We start from the raw sequence: 14,590 nt of genomic DNA on the forward strand, positions 1-14,590 counted from the left end.
CTGTTAAGTAGTTCTCTTTTATTTATAACAAAATAGAGGCTCAGAGGAAAGGACAGGCCCCAGGGCAGAGCTGCTAAGTGACAGAGCCTGCGTTCACCCCCGAGCCTCCGGGTAATAAAGCCAGTGCTCTTTGTACCACATATATGATTTCAAACAAACAGAAACACCTTGTCATTCATTCTGCAAATATCCTTTGAGCTCCTGTCATTCCCAGCACTGGGAAAGTTCTAGTAAGAAGGAGGGAACCGTTTGAATGTAGACATCCAAGCCTGGGCTGCATGGTGTATTCTAGCAACAGTAGGTAGGGTGGCTGGAGCCAAGTGGAAGGAGGCGAGTCCATGTCCACGAAGGGCCTGTGATCTCATGCCAAGGTGTGACCTTCAACAGAGGTTGTTAAGCAGGAGAGTGAGTAGACCATGTTAGGTTTTAAAGCATACTCCAAAAAAGAGAGAAGAAAGCAAAGTGGAGGAGGGCTGAAAGGACAGGGCAGAGGTGGGGAGATGACCAGGAGGCCAGTTTACTGGTCCATGGGAGAGTTGCATCTAAACCAGGAGTGGTAGTGGGGAAAAGACAGGAGCAGGTGATGGAGAAACACTTGGCTGGCAGTGAGGAATGCTGAATTTGAAGCACCTGCACTTCATTTAACTCAATCCACCATTTGTAGGCTGGACTCTGGGGAAGTTCAAGTAGGAATAAGACATGATCCTTGCATTACGGAGTTTAGGCCTATGGGGGAGACGGGTAAACCAGAATTCTGTTATGGTGTAGAAAATGCTCTAAGTGAAAGTGTAAGACTGCACTGGACGGAGGAGTGACCGGGAGGAAGAAGGTAGCCCTGAAAGCAGGTCGCTCACCAGGTCTGAGGTGAAGGAGTAGCTGGAAGCACGCTGTTGAGATACTTGCTCATTTGTTGGGGGGTTGGGGAGATGGTGCTCACAGTATTGAGGCTGAGGGAGATGAGCCAGTAAAGCCAGATTGAAATAGGGGTCATATTTGTAGTTGGGCCAAGGTCTTGGTGGTAGATGAAGGGCCTGGGGTTGGGTCAGAGTGCTGCTTGGGTTAGAGTAACTTTGAGACCAGCCAGAAGATGCCCAGAGTCCAAGAACAGGTGGAGCTGAGGGCGGTGGAGGGTGTCCTCTGTTTCTTTACAGACAGTACACTGCTAGTTAACAAAGAGGGGAAAGGACGAGGTAGACGGATGGCAGAGGCAAAGGTGGGGGACGAGAAGAGAGCCAATTGGCTTTTATTTTAAAAGACACCTTTGAAACGGAGAGGGGAGGAGGGGGAGGGGAAGGGAAGACCTGTGTTGTGCACTTATAATCTGGCTTCGTTCTCGCCACAGTCCTGTGTTAGAGTACAGTTTCCCCTCAGATGCTGTGGGGCCAGGATTCTAACTCAAGTCCACCTGCATATAAAGGACCGGGGCTGGGTGGAGAGCAGCAGCGCGGTGAAGCAGTTGAGATGAACCTCCTGACCAGGCATAGGGATTTGAGATGGGATGAAGGGACTGTGTGAAGAAAATAGAAAATGGGAGAGTCCAGCCAAGCAAAGATGGATGGTGACTGTTTAGGTATTTTGTGAAATTGTAAAGGATCATAACAGATGGTTTTAGTCATAAAATGAATGTCTTTCAGCCTTAATTATACATTTTGAATGCTGATGGCAATTAAATAATTAGCTTTATCACTGGTTACAGTTTGTTCTGATTCCCAGACTCATTTTCTCTCCTCTAGAAACAATTTCTACTCATTTGTTTACTATTTTAATTGTATTAGGGCCACCAGCTGAAGTGACTCAGCCAACCCAGCATAAGACATACGGGTAAAATCAAACCTTTCTTTACACTCTGTATCCAGCATTTCTAACTGGGTGGCTTTCCTCTTGATTCAGATCTCCATGATTCTCCATCTGAAATATTTATGCATCAATTTATACAATCTGAAATATCTCTGGCATTAACACATTCTGAATCTACTGAATTTTTAGGCATATTTTGCAGCTGAGTGGTACAGGCCCAGCTGCAACTATTTTGATGAAATTTAGAGGGAGATGGAGAGGGGTCCGCTTAATGAAATTCATCAGGCACAATTTTGATTTGCACTGGATATAACGTAACTAACATTAGAAACTCCCAGTCCAGTATACCATGTTGCGGTACCTGCCCATTATAAAACTGTGTTTGGAAGTGCGTAGTTTTTTTTTTTCCCTAACTTTTTTTTTTTTTTAAAGAGAAGTGTATTTTTATTTATTTATTTATTTATTTATTTATTTATTTATTGGCTGTGTTGGGTCTTCGTTTCTGTGCGAGGGCTTTCTCCAGTTATGGCGAGCAGGGGCCGCTCTTCATCGCGGTGCGCGGATCTCTCACTGTCGCGGCCTCTCCTGTTGCGGAGCACAGGCTCCAGACGTGCAGGCTCAGCAGTTGTGGCTCACGGGCTTAGATGCTCTGCAGCATGTGGGATCTTCCCAGACCAGGGCTTGAACCCATGTCCCCTGCATTGGCAGGCAGACTCTCAACCACTGCGCCACCAGGGAAGCCCTGGAAGTACGTAGTTTTGATTGTGATGCAGACCTAGAAACATACTTTACACACAGGAGACGTGATAAATCGTTTTTCATATGATTGGGTTGAAAGGGGCTAATTTTTTGGCCTGTGGGCTACGACAGCACATTGTGACAAGAGTCTTGCTGTAGGATAGTTCATGCTTTTCAGAGGGAAACATCAGCCTGTTTCACAGTTGTTCTAAGGAACCTATTAATATTTAAGTAGGTTTTTGAAAATCAGTTTAAAGTGCTTGGATTTTTTTAAGTGCTTGGATTAGAAAAAAAGCATTTGATACATTTTAACCTTTTAATCTAATTTTGAAGAATTACTTATCTTTGCATTAATACAAAAGCAGGTGGATTGTGACTTTGTTTCTGAAGGATGGAAACCGTCCCTGGTGCCAGTGCTAATGGATTTTTAAAAATTAAATCTATTAAGATTTAGACTTGTATATAAAATATATCCTGAAATCTTAATAATTTTTTTTAAATTAAAGCAGGATGGGAACAAACATTTATGAATGCCTTCTGTGTTGCTAGGCCTATTTTAGGCATTCTGCAGGTATTCCTTAATCATAACACTGTCTTTTAAGGTCGCCATTCTTCAGCCATTTTACAAATGAAGAAACTAAGGCTCAGAGAGATTTAATAACTTGCCTGGGGCCATACGGTTCACAAGTGGTAGAGCCAGATTCAAACCCTGCCCTTTCTACCATGCTGACCCTCACTCAGTTAGCCATAAACACCTACTTCATTACCTGTCTGAGGAAAAAGTTAATAATCTCCCTCCCAATCCTTTTTCTTTTCATTAGCTCTTTGACTATGAGGTATATTCATCGCAGCCTAACAATATAGAGAACTTCAAGAGCATTTAAAACACTCCACATTAAGGAAAAAAATAATAAACTCTTGGATTCATGTTTAGGAGCCAGGTCGTTCACCTTCGGGAGTTAAATATATTGGTGAGTTAAAATCACGTTAAACAAGAAGGGATGATAATTAACGACCATAAAACTTTTTTATTTCAGTTACGATACCAGAAGTGCTTGGTAGCCAGGCCGCCTTCACAGAAAGTTCGACCACCTCCTCCACCAGCAGACTCTGTGACCAGGAGAGTCACAACCAATGTAAAACGAGGGGTCTTATCCCTCATTGACACTTTGAAACAGAAACGCCCTGTCACAGAAACGCCGTAGCTGCATATGTGAAAGGATCCTGTAATATTTACTGAAGATTGAATAGCTACACTAAAGAAGAGGAGCTGATCTCTGGCCTTCCATTCAGTTGCTGATGCTTTGTCTTCAGAGATTAATAACCTAACCAAACAGTGTTAGACAAGCATGTTCTCTCGTCTTGCCACCGTCGTGTGATATGAAAAGAAGCATGACTAATTTTTTTTTGCTGTAAGTTACATCATGAGCAGTGGAAGCTCCCTTTCTTATTGTAAATATCGTGAACATTATGTAACTTCACACACACAGGGAAGAATGTGGCCACACCCCTCCCAGTGAAGCAGCTGAGTTCTTGGAGTGAATGACACCTGGGTTAGTTTCATTGTCTTCTCGACTGAATCTGTCACAAGCAACTTTTAAGTCCTACAGCACTTTGCCCTGTTTTCAACATTGGAGTAGACACTGCATACCGGATACCACTGAATTGCTGTAAAAACAGGATGATGAGTTTTTGTTTTAGTTTTTCATAAAACCGAATCTTTGGTTGACAAAATTGGCTGTTGGCATCAGTATAGAAACCAACTGGCAACTTTCCTTGACGAGCTCTTTGACACATGGACACCATTTCATGTCTACAGCTGTTTGGGGGATGTTGGGAAAAAAAGTGAAGCTTCAAAATTGAAAAACTAAATTTCAGAAATTAAAACAACAAAAAGAGCCTTTCTGTTCAGATGGTTTTCAAACTGATTGATTATTAAGAAAAAGAAAGAGATTAACAAAATCATAATGCATTTTGGGTGGGACATATTTCAAACTTCTGCCTTATACTGTACAATGCAGCTAGAGAATTATAGTTCACTATGGCCATTCTCTACATAAACATTAAAATGAAATATTCCTCGTAAGCCTTTCATCCTTAGTTTGATAATTAGCCAATATGCAACTTGGAGTTGAGGAAATGTCATTTATATTTTAGATCTCCACCACCACGTTGTTTTCCACCTCCTAGGTAAATGTTCTGCTAGGATTCTGCATCTAGCTCAATCTTACCTTAATGCTTTTTGCCCAGAAAGCTGTCTGTCCATCATGTAATGTCCATGGCAACAAACTTCATTAAATTGAACCTTTCTGAATTTATGTATTTAATATTAAAATTTGTTGGACTCTAGATATATTTTTTAATTTATATTTTTTCCATTTATTTTCAAGATTTAAAAATTTCATATCAGAGCAAAATATACATAGGAACAAAGGACTATTTAACAGCCTTCCCAAAAACAGCACTTTTCTGCTTCTCTATCTATAGATGACTTAGCTGTAAAGATAAACAGATTTAGACACCTGTTGATAATGTTTTAAAGAAGTTGCTAAGAAGCTCAATCTAAACATTAGTTTTGTTTACTTTTCAGTGATAAAATTATCATTTTACAACATCGTTGTAAAAGTAATGCTTTATGTTTATCTACTGCTATGTACGTGTCAAAATGGTTTCCACATTCTTATCGTCACATTTGAGCCTTATAAGGTAGAGAAGGTACTAAACACATTTGAGAAATAAAAAATATGAATTAAAGAGGCTCAGTCACCTAGCCTAAGATCTCAAGAAAGTTAGAAAGCCAGAACTAGGACCCATGCTTCTCAACTCCCAGTTATTAAGTTATGCTGCTTCCACACCAGTCAGGAGGAGTCTTTCCAAAATTACTCTGGGCATATCCAGTTATTGTCAGGCAATCTTAGGATTCCCTGTATAAGTAGGGAAGTATGTCCAAATTACTCATGCCGTGATTTAAAACCATTGCCTGCTCTCAGTTTTCCTGCAGTGTGCCTCAAATGTGTCGTAGAGGACAGGATTCTACACGCAGCACATCCTGTTCAACCCACAAGACTATCCAGAGATGATGTTACATGTGGTAGAAATATTCCTAACTCATGATACTTAGCCACCAGAGAACGTGATGGAATGAGTAGGTGGCCTCCTGCCTCTGTTCCCTCTCAGAATTCTGGAATTGTTTGCTAGCACCCTAGTGTTATGACAAAAGAGAGGCCACTCTAGAAATGGATTATACTTCTCACCAGCCTATATACTATTCTACTAAAGTTACCAGTGACATCCTAAGAAATTACTGCATTAAGAAAATCCTTACTGTGCCCTTTGAAAAGCTGTTCAAAATTCAATCTTGATGATCTTTCATCTTGACCTCCACAGTGAAACAAACATTTTAGTGTGATGATAAACTTCAAAATTCTTAAAAAAGTGATCCACTTTTATATTGGACATCTCTACCAGAACCCATTCATTTTTTTTAAGGCATACATATGTTTTCAGGATCAAGAATACTGAGCTAGCTTTAAGTAGCAAACTGATTTATATATGCAATTATAGGATGCATTAAGATGAATGATAGCCTTTACATACTGAAAACTTTACTGCAGATACTTTGTTTTAAAAATAGCTTTGCATACTAAATGCAATTAATTTTATAAAATTAATTATGTTAAGCCGTATGTTCAGACACTTTCTGCCATGGCCAAAAAGTATGTATGAAAGTATGTGTGTATTTTCTGTGAAAGGATGCTAGTGTTTTACCTGATATTGTAGTGACACTTCAGTTATCTATGCATTCTTTGTATCTGTGATTTGGTAAACAGGCAGCCATGTTCACTATGCCTTGTATGTCTTATCATTTTTTTAATTAACCTGTTAAATACAGCTTAAAATATTTTTATTTTATTTATTCTATTTTTACTGAAATATACTGCATTATTGTGTTAATGTATTATCTTTACTGGATATTATCTCTCAGTGTATCCAGGTCTAAGTAATCTCAGTGAACTATACATTGCCTAAAACGTGGTTTTGTAATGATTTGTAGTCACATTTTTATTGGAATATGTATAAGAAAAAGCAAAATACTTAAAAGTTCCTTTTATTTTTTAAAAGCAGCTAGATAGACGCATACTTGCCAACTCACATATGTGCTCCTTGGCCGCATCAAGGGGAATAGCCAACATGCCTATGGCTAAAAACTTTACTTTGCAAACTTAAAGCACTGCTTGGTGCTTCGTTTTTATATCCTTCACAACACGTGTGAGCTCATCTAAGAGACACATGTCCTCCTGCCCTTTGTTTACACCTGGATATATGATCACCCATAGCTAATTAGGACTATTGTTTTTCTTTGTGTCTGTCTTACTGCATGAAGCAACATTAGACCCATTTCCATTAAAATAATCTCTTGGTGATAAACTGTTGGCACTGCTACTTTTTAAAAAATTCCACTTTATGATTTTATGACGAACATTTGTACGATTCTACTACACAAGGTCATTTACTAGAAGCCCTAAATCTTTCCTCCTCTTCTTATATGACACACACTCATTTCATAAGCATTGCAACACAAACTCAAGATAGCATAAACAATGTGAGAAACATCTCCCTAACTGATATTAGCACAGCTTAACTAGTAAAAGCATTAGCTCTCTAGTTTGCCAGGCTTACTGAACCCAATACACAGCTAACGTGTGTTATACAGCCAGTAAAATGAAGTTTATTTCAGCTTCAGGGAAAAGATACTGCTCACACTTTATCAGTGAGAGTGCTCCCTGCTATCCAGAGCAGCTTGTTTATCCCAAAAGAACATTTGGTTTTGCTTTCTGCCCCTTTTGCTGTTGACCATTTTTACACATTTAAATGTAAGATGTTGTGAGAATAAACTTAGCTGCGTAAAATGTTTGGCTCATTTATCTGACATCAGTCATACATATCCAGATAGAAATAAAAGTTTAGTGTCTCCACGCCAGTCATTTTATTTTCAAATTATTCTTACCTCAAATTAAAAGTCATTTTAGTAATGTAAGATTCTGCTTTGACTAGTTATTGTATATTTCCACCTGGTAAGAACTAGAAAGTAACTTTAAATTTTGAGTAATTCATCGCATGGTCCTTACTTGGTACTCAGGAAGGACAGCTGGCATTTTGGACATAGAGGCCTGTTCAGTCACCAACTTGATGCTTGTGTAAGCACTCTTTCTAGTGTTAAGAAAGTCCATCTTTCCTTTAAGAGCCTGATATCAAAGAATGAAAGATGATAGTTGTACAGGCACTAAATCCAAAATGAAAGGTGACTAGAAAAACAGCAGTTGAATCTGGTTTAGTTTAACTGTTAGACATATGGAAGAAGATAAATAGAATTTAAAGTGTGTACCCATTTTTTGTTCATCTTGCATTTCCCCCAGTAGTTTACCTTCTTCCTCAATCAAAAGCAGTTAGTTACTCTCAAAGAGCAAAATTTCATTTGGTTTCAGGTATTATATAGTGGTAAATAATTACACATTAAAAATCTGAATTTGCTATTGGAGTAGCTAAAAACCAGTAATTTCATTACTTTAGATTTTTACAGCACTCTCTAAGAAGCTGAAAAAAGAAAAATGTCAATGTAATCAATATTCTCCTTTACTAGAATTCTCCCATACTGTTTTTAATCCAAAGTATTTCCCTTTTTAGTCTACCAAAATATTTAAATAATTGATCACATCCTTCTTTCTTAGAAGATTCCAAAGAAGAAAACTGCAGGCTTAATGAATGAATGGTTTAACTGAGAATCTCCATATACTTAGAAAAATAATTTATGACAGGATTCATGTTATGAGATACTGAAGATAAGTGGCTAAAGTTGTGATGTGACATGAACCACATGCTGCTATAGAGATCAGAAAAATATCCTGAACTATTTCATAACAAACAGTGTGAGTTTTCTTTTAATAACTATTAGCAGAAAATAAAAATCTCAGACCTGCTACTTTTGGACAATGGAATACTCTTCAGCCTGGGGCAGAGGAGAGATGTAAGGAAAGGGATAAAAGATCCCTGGGATAAAATATCAGCTCTTTACTGAACAAAGTTCAGTTCAGCTGCACTGGCCTCCCAGAGGCACGGAAGGCTCTATGCCAGAGAGGAATAGGAGGAAACCATACTATAACTTTCAGAGCAAAGATTATATAGTTTTTGATTTTTGAAAGTAGTTAAATAAGCTGAGCATTTAAAACATTTCTGTATTTTTTAAGAGTCATAACAGTATTCTTTTGGGATTTAAAAATATTAAGTCTGGTTCAAGTATAAAAAGTCATGTTTCCTTTCTTCACTAACACATTTTACTGGTAAGTGTAAATCTTCAGTTAAAAACATTTATTACTGCTAAAATGAAATTCACCCTTTTTTATCCTCACTTCAAGTGAGAAAATTATACAATATCAGAGCTGAAATAGAACTAAATATTCATCTTGAAGAGGATAATAGCCTACTAAAATCATGCCACCTGAATTGAAATTTAGGAATTTATTTAACACTATTCAACACAACTGGATTCTGAAAACACACTTTAAATTCAAACTCTTTGAATGTGTCTATGAACATGTTTTTAAACAGTAGGATTTATAGTTGTAACATATTTGATTTAATGTCACTTTCTGTTGCCATGATGAAAAAAAAATCAGTAGACCCAGAAATGATAATCATAACCAATTCTTGGAAGGCAACTGATAATACAGTCAAGATGAACTGACTTTTAATATAATTAAAATAGTGCTACAATATATTTTAATTGAGCATCAGAAATGACTTACCAAAGTTTGATTACTGTGTGCCACTTGAAATGACCATCATCTCACCTGATCTTTGAATCATAAATTTGTATAGATTTCTTCAACAATAGGGGTGTCACTTGTATTCAACAGTTTGGCCTCTTCCTCAGAATTACTATTTAGATGGAAATTTGCTTACAGTCACTTTTTTTACAACAGTATTTGGCATAAATAGTTAAAAGGGAGAGCTTATGTTCAGTCTGCTCAGGATCCTTGAGGTTCTTCCAGTGAGAAACAGTTTTCACTCTGTGAATGGACAGCTGAACTACTCCTCACACCTAGAACTTTGGACTTTCCTGTTCTTCCTACTCATACTCAACCTCAATCACATTACAAAAGCTCATAACATCTCCTATTTTGATGTTTAAGAAAAAAAAATCAACCTCGATAGTGATTGAAAATGTTAAACTACAGCTGACTCGATACTGAAGAGCAATCTATAGTCCGTGCAAGAGCATCTTTTCCAAACCTACGCTTTCTAATAAACTGCCTCACAAGTTAACTTTGAAAAGAAGTCTGTTCTAAGGCACACAGTGTTTCCCTTCAGGAAAAATTGTTGCAGCTTTAAAACCAGTGTCCTAAGTCCAGACAGAAAGTTAACAAGAGTGAGACAAGTTCTAACAGCCGATACCGAGTCTACAACTGGACATTCTAAAACAGATCAGCACCCAGCTACTGAACTCTCTGAATTCTGCTTTGCTTAACTCACCTATATTATTCTCATTTGTCTTAATTCACTTGAAGGTAATAATCACATTTAGAAGATACTAAGTGACCAAAAGGATGAGTATTTTGTGTAGGGATGTCTAACCTTCAGAGAAATATCAGACTTTGAAAAAAAAAATCTACTACTCTTGACCCCTGTAAAAAACACAAGACAGTCAAAGCCATGGTCGAGGATGCCTGGGTAGAGAGGAAGGTAAGTTTTCTTTAGGTTTTTTCCCTCTTCTTGGTATTGATGGTGTGGGAAGATAGCCAGGCATGACAGTCTTGGGCCCAACCCAACGACAGTAAAAATGTTGAGTTGGTATCTGAGATCTGATCCCTTGGGGACTAGAAAATGGCAACATTACTGGAGGCAAAACAATCTCTATGGGTTTCAGTGCAATCATTCTGTCTTCTGGGCGAGGTCTTACAAAGTTTGTCAGCCGTTCGTATGGTCTGGAGGGAGATGTGTTCTTCATAAATGTAGGCACTAAAGGATTGGTGGTGGGCTTGTTGGATTTTCTGACCTGTGAGGAAGAACCCACTTGATTTGTATTCTTCTGTGGAAGAGATGTTTTTGTTGTTAATGTCTCTGACTGATGAGCACTTGCGTTAGTTTCTTGACTCAGGAACTCAGCAATTTTCATCTGGATGCTGCTACTATCAGAAGTGGAAGATTTTGGCAATGACATTTTTGATTTTTTCTTCTTCTTCTCCCGTTTTGAAGGTTTGCCCAACTCGATCCCATCCAGTAGACCCTTTGCTGCAGCACGGGCCAAAACATCTTTCACAGACACTGTCTCAGATGGGTCCCGCTATAATTAAATGTGGGAGTTAACTGTTACTGTGCATATTACAAATATTTATCAGTGTTTCAGTAAAGATAAAAGAGTATCCTTGTTATACTAAAAGAAATAGTTTTTAGACCTTAGTCTCTTAATATATCCTATAAGCCTCAGGAAATTACTTTCTTTGTACTTAAATCTCCCCATTTGTGAACCTGATAGAAAAAAAAAAAAAGAAGAATTACAGAGCTTCTTTCTTTCTTTTTTTTTTGAATTTTTGAATTTTTATTTATTTTTTTATACAGCAGGTTCTTATTAGTTATCTGTTTTATACATATTAATGTATATATGTCCAGAGCTTATTTCTTACCTGTGAGCTAAAATGAACTGGATATTGACAAAGTGCTTGGAGAAGTGGGGGTGGAGAACAGGCAAGGGAAAAACACTCAGGAGGACAATAAAGATAAAAATAGGGATTTCCGCCATACAATAGTAATTCCTTTTCCTGCCCTTTAGCTATTTATGAAATAAGCATACCATTATGAAATGTTCAGAAAGTTCCTATGTTCCTCTTATGAGACTTTGTTGTTTCTTAATTCCTAAGCATGAAATGGATTGGGATTTTTTTTATCCTTACCTCCCTTGTGAGAACAGAAAGAAAACAACCATTGGTAATTTCAGATGGTTCCATTCTGAAAAATTTGTCAGTGGACAAATGTATTTCCTTTAAGGAGCACAGTGGAAGGACAGGGGGACTAAGCCTGCAATAGATAACAGCAAACAATTAATAGTTAGAATGTCTTATTTGCCAATGGAGGGAGACAGTAAATTGCAACCAATTTTCTTTTATTATGTTTTACCCATTATTTAAACAAAAATTCCAAATAAGAATAAAATGTCAAGGGGAGGGATCAAGATGGTGGAGTAGTAGGATGTGGAGCTAACCTCGTCCCACAAATACATCAAAAATACATCTACATGTGGAACAATTCTCAGAACACCTACTGAACCCTGGCAGAAGACCTCAGACTTCTGAGAGGGCAATAAAATCTCCACATAACCAAGTAGGACAAAAGAAAAAAGAAAAAAAAGAGGGAGAAAGGAATCAGGACAGGACCCTGCGCCCCTGGGAAGGAACTGTGAAACAGGAAAGGTTCCGGCACCCTGTGAAGTCCCCTCACCAGTGGGGAGACCAGCTGGGGTGGAGGGGGAGCTTCAGAGCCTCAGAAGAGAGCACAGAACTGGTGTGCAGCAGGCAGAATGGAAAGAGACCTGCACAGACGGTCAGTCTCACAGCACTGCACTCCCCAGCCTGAGACGTGCGTCCACCAGTGTGGGCGGGGGCTGGGAGCTGAAGCTTGGGCTTTGGAGGTCAGACCTGGGGAGAAGACTGGGGTTGGCTGTGCGGAGACAGCCTTAAGGGGCTGGATTTTGGTATGACTGAAACCAAGGGTGTACGCAGAAGAAGCCCAGGCCCACCATAGAGGCAAGGTGCCATTGTTGAGGGCACGCGAGGGGAGGGGCGGGACCTGACATAGCAGCCTCCTTCCCTGCACATGCACTCTAAGGCGACAGGACACTGCCTGCACGAGCTCCAGGAGCAGGCACCAACCGCTGCTGTGGGCTCAGGGGTGGGCATGAGCCACCGATGCCATCGCAGGCTCCAGGGGCACGAGTGAGCCACCACCACACCGAGAGCTCTGGGAGCGGGTGCCAGCTGCCACCTTTGCGGGCTCTGGGAGAGAACGCCAGCCACTGCTTCTGCACACCCCCTATCAATGGGATAACAGCCAGCACACACTGAGGAAAGAGACAGCAGGCATCCATACTAAAACAACCCTTACACCAAAAATATTAAAACCACACAAGCTACACAGGGCTGCTCCTACATATAAACAGCCCTCCAAGACCACAGTAGATAAGTGTTTCTCCTAAACTCACAGAGTAAGGGAAATATAAGTAAAACAAAGAAGCAGAGGGACCAGTCCCAGTTAAAAGACCAAGAGAATTTCCCTGAAAGAACAAACAATGAAATAGACCTCTTCAGTCTAATAGACGCAGAGTTCAAAAAGGAGATAATGAAAATACTGAAGGAATTAAAGTTTATTGACAGAAATGCAGAATACTGTAAAAAGGAGCTAGAAACTATAAAGAGGAGCCAAGAAAAATTAAAAACTCATTTGCTGAGATGAAAGCTGAGCTAAAGGCAATGAACAGCAGAATGAATAATGCAGAAGAACAAATAAGTGATCTGGAAGATAGAATAATGAAAATCACCCAATCAGAACAGCAGATAGAAAGGCAAATTAAAAAAAAAAAATGAAAGCAATATAAGACATGTATGGGATAATATAAAGCTTGCCAATCTACCCATAATAGGGATTCCAGAGGAGAAGAAGACAGAGAAAAGGGGATCGAAAGTGAATTTGAAGAAATTATGGCTGAAAACTTCTCAAACCTAAAGAAGGAAACAGAAATCCAGGTACAGGAAGCAGAGTCCCAAACAAGATGAACCCAAACAGACCTACATCAAGACATATTGTAATTAAAATGGCGAAAGTTAAAGAGAGGATTCTGAAGGCAGCAAGAGAAAAACAAAGTGTTAGTTACAAGGGAACCCCCATAAGGCTATCAGCTGATTTCTCTACAGAAACGTTACAGTACAGAAGGGAGTGGCAAGATATATTCAAATTCCTAAAAGGGAAAAATGTGCAACCTAGAATACTATACCCAGCAAGATTATCATTTAGAATAGAAGGAGAGACAAAGAATTTCTCAGATAAGCAAAAACTAAAAGAATACAGCAATACTAAACCTATCCTAAAAGAAGTATTGAAAGGTCTTCTCTAAATAGAAGAGAAGCAAGAATGTATAGAAAAGAGAAAATCACAATTGGAAAGTAAATCACTTAAATAGGTCAGTACACAGATTTTTAAAAAATCAAAACATTTTTGTGAAAATGATGACAATGAACAGCAAAAGGATAAACATGAAGATGTAAAAGAGGACATCAAAATCATAAAATGTGGGGAAGGAAAGTAAGAAAATGTAGATTCTTTTTTTTTTAGAATGTGTTTGAGCCCATATGACTATCAGTCTAAAGCAAGTAGATATAGGAAGGGGTTAACATACTTGAAAAACAGAATAACCACAAATCAAAAACACACAATAGATTCACAAAAACCAAAAAGAACACAAGCATAAAATAAAAGGAAATCATCAAACCACAAAAAGAAAAACAAAAGGAAAAAAGAAAGGAACAAAGAAGAAACACAGAATCAACTGGAAAACAAGGTTTAAAATGGCAATAAATACGTATCTATCAATAATTACCTTAAATGTCAATGGACTAAATGCTCCAATCAAAAGACATAGAGTGGCGGATTGGATTAAAAAACAAAAGCCTACAATATGCTGCCTACAAGAGACCCACTTTAGGGCAGGAGACACACATAGATTGAAAGTGAGGGGATGGAAAAAGATATTTCATGCAAACAGAAATGACAAGTGGGGGTCACAATACTCATATAAGACAAAACAGACTTGAAAACAAAGGCCGTAAAGAAAGATAAAGATATATCACTATATAATGATAAAAGGATCAATACAAGAAGAGAATTTTACACTCATTAACATATATGCACCTAATACAGAAGCACCCAAATATATAAAACAAATACTAACAGACATAAAGGGAGAAATTGACGGGAATACAATAATAGTAGGAGACTTTAACACCCCACT

The 14,590-nt window shown here is 38.5% G+C and overlaps 2 protein-coding genes across 27 annotated transcripts in view; one reads left to right on the forward strand and one right to left on the reverse strand.

Annotated features, from left to right (window-relative positions):
• The window catches only part of APBB2 (amyloid beta precursor protein binding family B member 2), a 360,572-nt gene extending 356,126 nt beyond the window's left edge, over positions 1-4,446 (forward strand). For all 21 annotated transcript variants that reach the window (XM_082390548.1, XM_082390549.1, XM_082390542.1 and 18 more), the window contains one exon: positions 3,573-4,446. In XM_082390548.1, the coding sequence (XP_082246674.1) occupies positions 3,573-3,740 (168 nt within the window). In that variant the 3' untranslated portion in view covers positions 3,741-4,446. The remainder of the gene's footprint in view (positions 1-3,572) is intronic.
• Positions 3,952-14,590, reverse strand: part of NSUN7 (NOP2/Sun RNA methyltransferase family member 7) — a 373,856-nt gene continuing 363,217 nt past the window's right edge. For 5 of the 6 annotated variants that reach the window (XM_082390570.1, XM_082390572.1, XM_082390569.1 and 2 more), the window contains 2 exons: positions 11,484-11,607; positions 3,952-10,876 (listed from right to left, as the gene is read on the reverse strand). In XM_082390570.1, coding sequence (XP_082246696.1) covers positions 10,238-10,876; positions 11,484-11,607 — 763 coding nt within the window. In that variant the 3' untranslated portion in view covers positions 3,952-10,237. The remainder of the gene's footprint in view (positions 10,877-11,483; positions 11,608-14,590) is intronic. The other variant, XM_082390574.1, reaches the window with a different exon arrangement.

This window comes from Balaenoptera borealis (genome assembly GCF_965194805.1).
Source record: "Balaenoptera borealis genome assembly, chromosome: 4".
Classification (NCBI taxonomy): domain Eukaryota; kingdom Metazoa; phylum Chordata; class Mammalia; order Artiodactyla; family Balaenopteridae; genus Balaenoptera; species Balaenoptera borealis.